We start from the raw sequence: 14,429 nt of genomic DNA, 5'->3' as shown, positions 1-14,429 counted from the left end.
AAAAATGTTTTTTCGCAAATCGATAAAAATTTACAAGACTAAGAAAATATGAAAAAGTATCAAAACATTTTTCAAACGTGTGGCAAAAAGTTTTTTTTGGCAAATCGATAGAAATTTATAACACTAATAAAACAAGAGAGAATGTTATAGTAGAGTTCCTCGACAATCAGATACCAGTTACTAAACTGGTGTGAATGCGAACGCTACATTTCATAATTTTTTAGGCTTAGGCTTAAGGTCATTACAGTGAGCGTGACAAAAAGTTTTTTGCAAATAGATAGAAATGTACACGACTAATCGAGACATGTAGGAACAGAGCCTTAACTGTTTTTATTTTAGGAGTTAAAGGGGAGTGTTCAAGGCTGCTAGTAATACGCAATCCCAAGTCCTTGCCTGAAGCCTATTCTATCTGCCTCGAGTTGCAGACTCTGGAGTTCGCTTCGATTCAAAAATTGGACACAATAGGTTCCCACAGCCCCCATAAGGGTTTAAAAGCCTTTAGCGATAGGAAAAATTACCAATTAATAATTTCAGGTATCATTTTACCCATCATTGAGAAAAAGTCTTGCAATGTTCACTCCATACTTGGCTTCAACCACTCGCAAGATGTTAGCTCAGCACTACAGTCCTTGTTGAAAAAATTGCACTGACCCCAGGCGAAGCAGTTCAGATTAACGTCAGAGATGAAATTCGCATGTCCACGAATGAACCTACATACACTAAATGATACCCTTACCCAGAATAACGTCAGCATTCCACCAAATTTACATGAAGGAATCAGATGCGCCAAAGACACCATTTTTCACATTGAATGGGAAATACAAGTTTTCACGACTCCCTTTTGGGATAAAAGCCCCAGAGATTTTCCAACGCATGATTGGCGAAGTGTTAAGGGAACACGCTGGCAAGATATGCTACGTCAAGACTACAAGTTAACTTCTAAATCTAAATTCTTGGCAATTCAGGTTGAGTTCCTGGGCTATGTGATCACGTCAGAGGCATGACTTCCTATTATAGGAAGTATACTCGCGATTACCCTAAGGTTGCAAAATCTTTAACGAACACGCCAAGGTTAAGTCAAATCAGTCAAGGAAAATCCCAATATAGCTGGACGAGGAGGCTTTACTGGGCTTAGTGTGAAAGTGTCGGGCAGTAAGAAGCGCGCAGGACACAGAAGGACGAGCAGTACATGTTAAGATTGATCCTTGGGATGGAGGCCGACCGTTGTCTTAACCCGTGGACGATACACCCGGCTCCATAACATACTAAACCAATTCCAGCCGGCACGTGGTTCTTCGGAGGAGACGACAAGGACCTGGCGTGTTTGAAAGGGATGGTGAAGTGGTCAGCAAAGGTGGTCCTAGGCCGAGCGTTGCCTTAACCCGTGTAACCTACACCCTGCTCCCATAACATCCTAATCTCATTCGAGTAGTGGTCCGTTGTCAAGGACACGCAGGACAAAGAAGGCAATGCGTCGCAAGAGCAGCAAACGGCGATCACCGGAGGAGTTGGCTGTAAAATACAACAATCAAACGGCGGTAATCTGAAACTCTGTCTTCTCCTTGGTCAGGCAATAACTCAAATCATAAATTTGTTGGGACGAACAACCGCTGCAAATCGTAGCGATCAGAACCAAGAAAAACAGTTCGTTACAATGTAACAAACTAACACAACAACATAAACACATAACATACATAAACAAGCATAAACACTCAAACAAACAAGCAAACATGTAAAAATACACAATATAGAATAGCAAAGATTAAACATTTTTTTTTGTAAGCTTCGCTCTGACTTGCGTAGTGGGAGGCGTCTGCAAGTATGAAGGGCCTATCGGTGTAGTCCCGCTTCAGCATGGCAATATCTGGATTATCAATGGCGTCTTCAAATTGGCAGACGACGTTGACCTTGGAAAAATGCGACAATTTATGGAGGAAATCGCCTATCTCAAAGACGCAACGGAGTGTATTAGCCGAATAGCCAGTGCCCCTCGCTCGATAAACTGGGTGGGATCTGCAAGAAAATGGGTGGTAGGGACTTCCGACGCAGCTGACTGGAACGCGACTGTAGCAACTGAAGAGGTGGGCTCGAAGAATAGCGACCAACAACTGAGGATAAACTCCGACTCATTGACGTCACCCACGAGTCAATTACGAATAAATGAGGTCATCCAAGAGTAATTGGTATCGATGGGGACATTTGCGCGACGACTACTACCCTAAACTAAGCTATTATACTTACCAACCAAGTCTCGGAAGTCACAAGAGCTTGCCAGCTTGCTAAGACGGGAATTATCAACTCTGTTCAAGTTACGGGGTTTGGACTGTCACCCGCTCTCCGCTCCCTCTTACGCTCTTCACTCCCTCTTACGCTCTCCCGCTCTTCACCACAGAGTCTCCGAGGAGTCTCCGCTGCGCTTGGGAGAACCCAACTCATTAGAATAAGCTTTAGTGTAAAAACTAATCACGCACAATAAAGATACGCCCGGTCGCGCCCGCGCTATTCCTACAAGTCTTCGAGTGTTCTAATTTTCAGCAAACTATGAATTTTCCAGGACCAGCAACACCCAGCATCCCATCATTTTGGTCCTTCGAGCCGGATATCCTGGATTTTTCAAGTTTGTCCACCAGCGACCAACTTATAAGATAAGTACGAAATCTCCATTCCTTTTAATTTCCGGTCTGCAGCAAAAGGTTCGAAAATCCAATTTCGTTCAATTTGCTGTAAGATTTATTGTCAAATCTAACGGATTTCTCCGACAAAAGGCAATTAAAGGAAATTACTTATCCATTTTCACGGGCGCCGCCATATTACCCACCGTTCTAAATTTCTAAGTCCCATTTTCCGAATATATTTAAATATTCATCCAGTCCGAACAGTGCAAAATTCCAAATGTGAAAAAAGTGAAATTAATTTGTGCCAAGTTCAGTGAAAATTTCTAAAGTCCAAGACTCCGCCAAAAGTGGCAAAAATTCAGTTCTCGTTTCACTGTGTCCAACGCAAGCCAAATTCTTTTCGCAACACATTTTTTTTTGCTTTAACTCCGCAGTCCGCTTAATACAATTTGCTTTGCTATACATACAAATACAACAACGAAACAAACAACACATACCCTTTGGCCATTCCAAATAAAATATTGATTAAATATTTTACCCGCCAGTTTCATATACATTATATCTACATATACATCTCCATATACATACATATACATATACATCTCCATATACATTACATATATTATATCCACATATATTACCTACATACATTGCGCATATTATCTTCATTCCTTGTAACCAAAGTTTACCAAAGTTTCCCGTCGGCAAATCCAACCCACAAATAAAATTTATTCCAAGTGCCGACGCGGAAAAGGCGTCCAAATTAATTTCCGAGCAATAAATTAAAATTTTAAATTAAATTAAACATTTTCAATATTTATTAAATTATTTTTTTAATTTTTTTTGAAAACTTTCAAAAAAAAAAAATCATCCATAAATAAATAATACGACCGCCATCTTTTAAATACTTATTTTCTCGAGATCGATGCAGAAAGTACTGCCAAAACCCTCGGTATTCGCTGGAAAGCAACCTCCGACGAATTCTTCTTCGTCCCGCCAGAGTTGGCTATCGAAACGTCCTTTACAAAACGCCAAGTCCTGTCCCAAATTGCCAAATTGTTCGACCCTGCAGGCTGGTTAGCGCCGTTTATCGTTCGAGCTAAAATTTTCATGCAGGAGATTTGGCTGCAGGAGCTTGGGTGGGACGAAAACATTCCAAATGAGCTTTTTCAGCGATGGTTTAATTTTCTCCAAAGTTATTCAGTGTTAGAGCAGATACGCATTCCACGCTGGCTATCGTTTCGTCCAGATTTCAAGGTCGAGCATCATGGCTTTTGCGATGCGTCGCAAAAGGCTTATGGGGCGGCCATATATGTCCGCGTAGAAGTGGGCAGCACCATTATGGTGCAACTCCTAACCGCGAAAACCCGGGTAGCACCAGTCAAAACGGTTTCGCTCCCAAAACTGGAGCTGTGCGGAGCGTTATTGCTTTCCGAAATGGCTGCAGCCATCACTCCGCAGTTGCCTACGATTAACTCCGAACTTTACTGTTGGACGGACTCCACGATAGTGCTTGCATGGTTAGGCAAGCCAGCGTGCCAGTAGACCACATTTGTAGCCAATAGGGTGACGAAGATCGCCCAGGCCACAAAAACAGAGAATTGGTCTCATGTTCAATCTGAGCATAATCCAGCAGACCTGGCAAGTAGAGGAGTTTCCGTTATGGTGGCACGGACCGACTTGGTTGCAAAATCCACGCAACCAATGGCCAACTCAGGTCGACAACGCTCCGGTGACCGACCTGGAGAAGCGTGCTCTAAAAGTCCATCTCGCAAAAGCTCCTTCTGAAGAGTTGTTGGTACGTTTCTCCAAGCTAGAGAAAGCTCTACGAGTCCTTGATTATGTTCATCGCTTCATTCAGCGGTGCAGGAAGCAGACATCTCCATCTGATGTGCATTTGCTGGCCACTGAAATCGCCGCCGCCGAGCGGTTCCTAATCTCGAACACTCAGCGCAGAGAATTCCCTGTGGAATATCACTGCCTAAGTGAAAAGCGTCCAATGCCAAGTTCAAGTGCTATCCTAAGCATGAACCCGTTTCTATATCCGCAAGGACTGATCAGGGCATGCGGCAGGGTGGCGGCTTCCGAAAGCCTTCAATACAATGAACGCCATCCAGTGATTCTTCCGTATAACTGCCTGCTTTCTCGCCTCCTTGCGAATTTCACTCATCGCATAACTCTCCATGGTGTTAACCAGTTAATGATGCGCCTCATCCGGTCGAAATACTGGATTCCGACAATTAAGAACCTGATGAAAGCAGTAGTAAATTTGTGCAAAGTATGTGTGATCCACAAAAAGCGGTTGCAAAGCCAACTGATGGGTGTCCTGCCCAAAGAAAGAGCATCGTTCTCCCGACCATTCACGTATACTGGCATGGATTACGCCGGTCCGTTCGATATAAAGAACTTAACGGGAAGAGCATGTCTTATTACAAAGGGGTATGTGTTAGTTTTTGTTTGTTTCTCCACCAAGGCCATCCACTTAGAGCCTACATCTGACTTAACGACCGATAAGTTTCTTGCCGCTTTCTCTCGTTTTGTATCCAGAAGAGGGTGTCCACGTCAAGTCCAGTCAGACAATGGCAAAACCTTTGTTGGCGCTGCCACCCTGCTTTCCCGCGATTTCCTTCAAGCCGTAAAAGAGTCGGTGACGAATGCCTATATTCATCAAGAGATGCAATGGCAATTTATTCCTCCGGGGGCACTCCATATGGGAGGCCTTTGGGAAGCAGGCGTAAAAAGTTTTAAGACGCTATTTTACAAATACACTGCCACACGAAAATACACGTTCGAAGAGCTCTCCACGCTCTTGGCAAAAATAGAAGCGTGCCTTAACTCCAGGCCGCTCTCTCCTATGTATGAGGATCCGACAGATTTGCTGGCTCTGACGCCAGGGCATTTCCTTGTCGGGGGACCCCTTATGTCCACGGTGGAACCCGAAGTAAAGGGGGAAACGAAATCCCTTCTTAATCGGTGGCAGCATTTGAAAGCTCTCCATCAGCAGTTCCGTGTGCGATGGAAAGAAGAGTACCTCAAAGAACTCCACAAGCGTTCTAAATGGCAGGCCCCGTCCAAAAATCTCCGCATCGATGAAATGGTCGTCATCAAGGACGACAACTTGCCCTCTTATGAGTGGCGGCTCGGCAGAATTGAGTCTGTTTTCCCAGGAGCCGACGGCAACGTCCGTGTAGTAAATATCCGTACTGCACGTGGAGTTATTAAACGTCCAGTGGCAAAAGTGGTGCTTTTGCCGACGGAGTCTTCCGAATCTCCATAATAATAGGCGCTCCTCTCGTCCTTAGTTGTAGTTCACTAGCACTAATCATCCATTATTTTTCATTTCGTTTTCGATCTCCTTTCGACATTCGACTACGCGCAGCATGGCCCCTCGTCAACAAAACGCACGCAGTGCTCGTGCCGTGGAAAGCAGACGTACCCGAGGTATTCAATCCTACCGATGCCGAGTCTGCCGCGGTATCCATCCTCTTCGGAAGTGCGCGAGGTTCCTGAAGCTCAGCGCTGAAAAGCGTTTGCGAGCAGTCCTCATTAACAAATACTGCGCCAATTGCCTCGATCACGAGCATTCCACGGGAGACTGCCGAAGCGGTGATCGTTGCAAGAAGTGCGACCGATCCCACCACACGCTGCTCCACATGCACGAGCAGGTTAGCTCGTTGTCGCGGTCGCGAGCGCGTTCGCGTCTCCAACCGGTGCCAACCCGGCAAGCAGCTTCGGCCTCGTCCCAACGTTCCCGCCGGCACAATCCGCCCACTCAGCGTGGGAGTTCACCGCCACGACGCCCGGAATCGACGACGCCAGGCCCATCGCTCTCGTCGCTGCTGCAACGCCACAGCGTGAACATCCTTCCCACAGCGCTGGTCAAGTTGGAGACCGGGACGAAGACCTTCGAGACCGCAGCACTTATCGATCCGTGCAGCCCCATGAGCTGCATCGACGCTTCGTTGGCGTCAGCCTTTAAGCTTCCGATGACCAATGTTGGCGACGAGAAGGTCTGCACGACGACGATTCGCTCCAGGATCGACGCGAACACGAAGCTGGAGGTCGTGCTCATGATCGAGCTCAGGGTGCGGATCCGCACACCTGTCCGGGCATTGAGCGACACCGTAGTGTCCAAGTACCGGGACATCACGCTGGCTGATGACCAGTTCCATCGGCCTGCTACCGTCTCCATGGTCTTAGGAGCAGATATTTATCCTAAGGTTATCCAATCCGGATTCCTGACCTTCGACGAGGGAATGCCGTTCGCTCAAAAGACCGTGTTTGGGTGGATCGTGTCCGGTGCCTGCAGCCTGCCGTAGGATGGCTATGTTGCAATCCCAGTGATTGCAAGGGGGGCGGAATGTTCAAGTTACGGGGTTTGGACTGTCACCCGCTCTCCGCTCCCTCTTACGCTCTCCACTCCCTCTTACGCTCTCCCGCTCTTCACCACAGAGTCTCCGAGGAGTCTCCGCTGCGCTTGGGAGAACCCAACTCATTAGAATAAGCTTTAGTGTAAAAACTAATCACGCACAATAAAGATACGCCCGGTCGCGCCCGCGCTATTCCTACAAGTCTTCGAGTGTTTCTTCGAGTGTTCTAATTTTCAGCAAACTAGGAATTTTCCAGGACCAGCAACCCCCAGCATCCCATCAAATTCCAATCTCTTGGACCATATGGAGGTCGAGAACCGAATGAGGTTAGCAATTTGCCTTATCAGAATGTAGTTGAGGCCATCGAATTCTCCCGCCCCTCGATCATGACGAATGGGACTTTACTCTTGTATATACTGGCGTTCCCAAAGGTAGAGAAGAAACCGTATCGCGACGAAGGGATGCTCTTCCTTCGTTGGGACTTTTGTTGTCTAATATGACAACGAGGCCGTAACAGTTGGTGGCCGAAATTAAACGAGCTAATCAACCAACTGATGGCATTGCCATCAGTAACAGCCAACGATTATCGGCTATCTCTGTAGTACGTACATGACGTTAGTTTAAAAGACTTGGAAAATATGTCGGAGGTTTCCGGGGAGTTGTTGTTGTCATTCCTAACGGAGGCAGCATTGGGTCTGCTCATCTTTTCTTGAATTTCCTGTGGATGAAATTGACCTCTATCCAGTCTACCCCTCCCAACTCTCACTCGTTGCCACCACTACAGCTGCGGTCATCGTTCTGCAAGCGGGGCAGTTCCGACCCCACCTCCATCGCAGCGTCAGCACCGGACGACAGGCCAACAAATCTAGAGCTCTGCATACGCTGCGGGTGTGACTGCAGCAGAATACGATGACACCGTGGGATTTGGGTAAGTGTTGGGCCGCTGAGCTTACGAGCGGCCGGCAAAACGCTGGCCAGGCAGTCGAATTTGGACAACGGCGCGTAGCTAACTTTTGAATCAAACTTTGTATTTAATCAAATTAAATAAACATGACTGAGTATCTAAACAAACCGAAGATTTTAATTTGATAAAATCCTAATTCAAAGAATGCAGGGTAATATTCAAAGGTGGTTAACAATACCTTAAATTATATTTGTAGCAGATCATTTAAAATTAATGACATTTCTAGCAATTGCGTGTTTCTGCTTGGCACGCGCCATGCAGGCCTCTTTTCTATTCTTTTGACGCGCGGCAGAGAACCGTTAGAGTTTCTGCCGAACGTAGTCTGGTCGCTGGTAGGAGCGGGGGGAAGTAGATGTCTGCACCAATAACGGGAAGCGTACAGAGAAATGCCGTGTGCATTAGTATTGGTGTATGCGGACTAGAATAAGTCTCCAAAATGTTGGTATTGCGTGTAGGTAGAGCTAAGAACTACGCATAATTCTGATCTTGTGAAAAGTCAGTTTTCAATCATTACGCATAACAGACATGCCCCGCTCACGCGCCAGAAAACGTTGCGCAGATAATAACGAGAGTGGTGAAGAGGAAGAAGGGCATCCTGGGCACTCTTCGTCATATTTATTGGTTCGAACTTTCTTTATTGGGACTTCGGTGACCGCGATGTGAGTGGAATTGAGAATTTGACTGTATGAAGTGGTAAAAAGGTGTCAACAAGTTACCGTTTAGTAGCCATGGGAAGTATTAGGAAAGCCCGAGAGTCTATATATGAAACAATACATAGAAATTAACGATTCCTAAAAGGTATATGAAGAAAAAACAGGGGATCTCCTTTATATTACCTTTCGTGATTGACATATGTCCTTTGGACATACATATATGATAGAAATAAACCAATAAAATAAATTGAATTTTATAAATTTATTACATTTACAATTAGTTAATTATTTATTATCCATTTGTGACTAGTTTCAAACTCCAAATTTGCATTGACTGGACCCAAAATGCATTTTCCATAATGCATGGACTCTTTTCCAAAATAATTTTCTATAGCGCCCTGCAGGTCATCAATAGTTACAGAGAGCATACGGGAGCGATAGCTCTCAAAATCCTCTTGTGAAACATCATAAAGAAAATAATCGATGCCAATATTCCCAGGTGCTATTGGAGTGTCCAATTGCTGCAACACACCAAGCTTCGCCTCAAAAAGAGACTGTTGGTCAATTACATTTTGGTTTTCCCGTAACCATTTATAAGTTTCATCAAAAGCGTTAAGCGTTTTAGTTGAATTTGGGTCTCGATAACTATAAAAACTGAAAATCCCGTCTGAGCTGATTTTCGCACCAGCTCCGTAAGCGCCGTTCTTTTCGCGAATCTCAGGCAATAGGTATTTCGCTGATACCAATTTTGCCAAAACTCGCAGTGTTGGATGGTCTTGGTGGAGATATGGGACTGTGAACAAAGCTTTAGCACAGTAATTAACTGGTATGTTCATCACGTATTGTTGACAGCTAGGGTCCAAATAATGGATATTTCGACTTGTTTGTGTTTTCCCAAATGCTGACAGGCTCTCCAAAAATTTTTCGTAATTATTTATAGCCGAGGGCACATAAGATTGTGTTGTGTTAATGGCGCCACGCATATTATCCTTGTTAAAAACTTTTGTTGCAATTGTTGACAATTTATCACATATATCTACCGTGCTTGTGGATTGTACAAGATTTTTCATAAAGTCTATGTGATCTACCCCATATAGTAGCGATTTGAGTTTACCGGTATCACACACTTGTGATGTTGCTCCCAACATAGCATATAAATGACCAGAACTTGCCACTCCCACAGATATATATGATATATAATTTTCTATAAGCATTTTAAGTCGCTCCGAGTCATCAAACCTAACATTTTTTATCAACTCTTGGCACAATCCAAACATCTCCGGAACATTGTTATTAAGTGCATGTGTGTTTATCATTACGCTTAGACTGTAACTTTTTGAATCCCTAACATCTTCAATTAAATGTAACTTAAAATCAAATCCACCGGTTTTTAAGAGGATGTGCTTATCGAACTCCCGATAATTATAGTTAGTGGTGCCCATTGCACTAATAACATTGCAAAAAAGCGGCATAAGGTGAGTTTCTTCGGGACTTAGTCCTGTTATATTAAACATGCACTTAAAATAAGTTATTTCATTGGTCGGAACCTTGCAAATCTGGGTTCTAACATTTTGAACATTTTGAATGAATAGCTTAGGCCATTTTGGTGGATCTCTTACATCATTCATTGTTAGACAAGGTAATAGATCAGTATTTGACTCAGCCTTTTGATATGAATCCAATATTAATCCTCTCTCATATATTTTTTTAAGCTTAGCTTCATCCAAAAGTTTTACTTTTTGTTCCACCAACTCCAACTCGGCCTGTTTGAATTTATCCTCATATGCCTCATCAGGTGACATAGTTAATGTTAGTCTATGATTGTTATTGGCGAAATATTTCTCTATTTTTTCTTGGAAATAGTTTTTATTCTGGCTTATGCTTCCCCGAAGTGCTGATATCATATCTGATACGCGGAGATTACTGACTACATCGCCATCATGATTCCATAATGCTGTGGAATTAAAAAGCAAAGTATTTCCAAAGTTCGGATTCTGGTGCTTTAAAGACAACTCAAGATTGTGCAGAACACTTTCAACATGCTGGGAATCAAACCCGACATTCATTGAATTAATAATGGTTTTGTCAAAAATTTCAATGCATTTTTTGAAGTCTTCAACTCGAAGGTCTTGTAATCCAACGACGAAAGTTGTGTCCTTAGTATCCGAAGAATATCCAGTGGTTTGATTGTACCCACCGGAAAAATTTGGTTCTATAAGGTTTTTGTAAAAAGGGGAGTTAGGCCCTCGAATTAGTACCTCAGATAGCACGTGTAATTCAAAACTTTCTTGTATATTGGTCGCATCACACATCAGCAGTGCAATAGCAATTTGGTTCTGTCGATCGATTGTTGTACCCATGTTATCTAGTCTACTGGATATATGTACAAGACGAGGCTGAGTCCAACGCTCTTGCTGACGTATTAGACTGTAAGAGTTGTCAACCCAGCTTTGATCTGATAAATACTCCTCATCGAGAAGTGCAAGGGTTTTACTTACATCATATAATCCGTAGGAATATATGCGAGCATTACTTGGATGATAATATTTTTTGTGGAATTCAACTAAATCATTGTATGCTAACTTGGGTATTTCCAATGGATTCCCGCCAGACACATGTCGATATGTGTGATCAGGAAAAATATTATTGAGTAAATTCTGACTAAATACCTGCGCGTTTTCAGAAAACGCACCTTTCATTTCGTTATAAACAACTCCTTTGATTACAAGCTTCGAATGTTTATCGAATATATCTTTGTTTTCTAGCCTCCAGCCCTCTTGAAGAAAATCGAAATACGCCAGGTTTGGTCTAGAAAGGGAGATATTATTACGAGATATAGTCAATTATTTACATCTTACCTGAATACGGCATCTAAGTAAATATGTTGCAAATTCCTAAAATCTATCTCATTCATCGTCGAAAAAGGATAAATAGTATAATCTGGACCAGTCATTGCATTCATAAATGTCGCCACCGAGCGGTTAAGCATTTTGAAGAATGGGTCCCTGACAGGATATTTTTGTGAACCGCATAACGATAAATGCTCTAAAATATGAGGTAGACCAGTAGAATCAAAAGGCGTGGTTCGAAAATTAATGGAAAATACGCTGTTTGAATCATTTCGGTCGATATGCCATAATTCTGTACCCGTGCGCTCATATCGAAAAGTATAGGACGTAAGTTCAAATTCAGAAATGTGTTCCACGCGTTCGCATTGGAAGCCATGATATGTCTTTCCTTCTTTATACTTGTATTTTCTTTTCTTAGTTACATGTGGTATGCTACCAAATTGTAGGGGAGATAATTTGGGCTGCTTGGCATCGACGCCAGGAATGTCCTTATATGTGGACACCGACTTGAAATTTTTAAGCTGATTCCTCAAGATTTTGTATTGTGAAGACCACAGCAGATTCCACCGTGATAACATTCCACCTTTTATCACGAACTCAGCACCATCCGTGCTGAATCGCTAAATACAAAAGAATATATAAAAATGTATAAATTATTATATCAAAGAATCATCATCAATCTGTTTGTGTGTACATTATGGGACAACTGCAATTTCAAATTTCATTTTGAATAACTGCTCAAAATGACCACAGAGCCAGTTGTGACTTCGGCTAAGCCGACGCAAGGCTGCATATCCGGCGCTTTTTATAACGTATATATTTTCAATGGGTTTCAATCGGGCCATCTTTGATGGCAGCTGACATATGTCGATTGCTTTATGTTCAGTTTTGTTTGGCAATTAATAATTAATAGGTTAACAGCTGAGCAGCAATACCAAATATTTGAATTTTTTTCTAAAATCAGTGGTCGTTTGTGAAAGTACACCGTGTGCCTCACCCCTTTAATGGTGCTCATTATCGGCCATCAATTCAGACTCTATCGAGAAGTTTCGCACCCAATTCAGTCTTCTGGACCTCTGAAGAAAATACATATGGCGGCCGTTGAGGCCAGTGTAACAGAAGACCCGAACTCATCGATTCGTCACCGTGCGCAGGAGTACCACCTCTGCCCATCGAAATTGTGGAGGATCATTCGCAAGGATTTGGGTCTCAAGGCGCACAAAATTCAGCTGGTTTTGGTTCTGAAGCCAACCGACCATCGTTTTGTGTAGTTCAGATCCTCAAGCGGTGGTGTGGTAAACAAACAAAACTGCCACATATGGGCCGACACCCATCTACAAGCATACCATGAGCTACCGATGCACCCAGAGAAATGCAGAGTTTGGTGCGATTTATGGGCTGGTGGTAGGGCCGTCAACGGGAACCGCTACCGAGCCATGCTCGACGAATTTTTTGTTTCCAAAAGTGCGTGCGAATGGTCTAGAAGACATTTGGTTTCAAAAAGACTGCGCAACTTGCACCTAGCCTAGCGAAGTGTTCGGTAACAGTTTTTTTTGGCAAATAAATAGAAATTTACAACACTAATAAAATAACGAGAGAATATCAAAATAATTTTCAAAAGTAGTATGCGCTTGATATATGACTATATATTTTTGTTCAGCACTGAATTTGGATAGAGCTTAAAAACGGCCCAGATGAAAAATCATTCCATGATACAATCGGCTAAAACTTTAAAAATAACTGAATTTACAATCATCTTGACTCTGAATACTACAATTTAGTGTTTCTCATGCAATTGCATATATGCACGTATGTAAGCATGCATAATAATATTTCTGCTTTATGATATACATACATAATAAATATGCACGTATATCTTTCGGGCTCAATAATGATTTATTGGCAGAAGTTTTTGATTTAAACAGAAATGGACTTAAATAATTTTACTCACCGGCGTGTAGATGTATAGAATATATTAAATTTCAAAATCTGACAATAAAAATCTAAATCTTTTTATGTGACTGATTATTATACGTCAAGCTATCGTCGACGACTTAGTGGTGATGGGGGAACGGTGGAAATTGGTACATTTTATATACAGAGGTGGTCAAAAGTATTTACACAACATGCTTTTTTTTCAATTGTCAACTTTGATCGCTTATTGCTGCTGCTTATTTACTCAGAAACGAACATAACAATATTTGTCGTGCTTCTACATCTATAAAGAGGCAAACAAAAGAAGTGGAAAAAATAACTGTTCATGGGCTAAAAATAGAAGCATTGAACTGATGCTTGACTTTTGTCAGAAGTATTTACACACAATGCATATGCGTACGTGTGCAAGTAATATAATTTCGGGTGTCCACTGGAGGTTTCCTCGCCGCAGTCTCCGATATTAAGCCGGTTGACCGATGGTGCCCCTCGCACGGGGGACAAGGGTAGTAAACTCACTTGAAGAGTTATGACGATTATGTTGGGAAGATGACTGTCTTCCTTGGAGCATCTGGCCTAGAGACTCAGAATGCTGTAATCAATATAAAAGATTAACGACAGAGTGTCGGAGTTGTTTGCTTATGAGCGATGGCTCTTTATTATGTCAATGTCCAAATCGAACTGCTTAAAAGCTAACAGAATGAGAACTTCATAGCGGCCTCTGCAAATGTGCAGAGCTTTTGCCGGCTATGTGAAAGCTTCCGGTCAAACGCTTGGTCAGCAATTTGGCCGGTGCTGGAATACGGACGATCGGTCCGGTTAACTTAGTTAACTACTCCCCCTTCAAGATTGAGGCCGCCCTCGGCCGACCTTATTTGATCGAGGACATCCGTCAGTTGGGCCGCGGATCTTTTGGCCCTCGTGGCTCGTAGGTAAGTTAGTCTATCATTAATAATGATAATCCCTTCGTCGACATAGGTGATAGGGTGGAGATTGCTCTGTTGCGTATCGCAATGGGCCACTACTCCAGCATGGAGTTCTCGGGC

General features: G+C 43.0%; 1 protein-coding gene across 1 annotated transcript; it reads right to left on the bottom strand.

Moving 5' to 3' along the window:
• Positions 1–8,849: 8,849 nt before the first annotated feature.
• LOC117138446 (presequence protease, mitochondrial) lies at positions 8,850–13,207 on the bottom strand. The gene is made up of 3 exons (XM_033300559.1): positions 13,202–13,207; positions 11,461–12,071; positions 8,850–11,410 (listed from the first exon to the last, which is right to left on the bottom strand). Exons 1-3 carry the CDS (start codon positions 13,205–13,207, stop codon positions 8,884–8,886), a joined length of 3,144 nt encoding a protein of 1,047 aa, XP_033156450.1. The 3' UTR covers positions 8,850–8,883.
• Between the last annotated feature and the right edge of the window lie 1,222 nt (positions 13,208–14,429).

Source organism: Drosophila mauritiana, chromosome 2R (assembly GCF_004382145.1).
Source record: "Drosophila mauritiana strain mau12 chromosome 2R, ASM438214v1, whole genome shotgun sequence".
In the NCBI taxonomy this organism is placed as follows: Eukaryota; Metazoa; Arthropoda; class Insecta; order Diptera; family Drosophilidae; genus Drosophila; species Drosophila mauritiana.
This window is presented reverse-complemented; position numbering and strand designations above follow the sequence as displayed.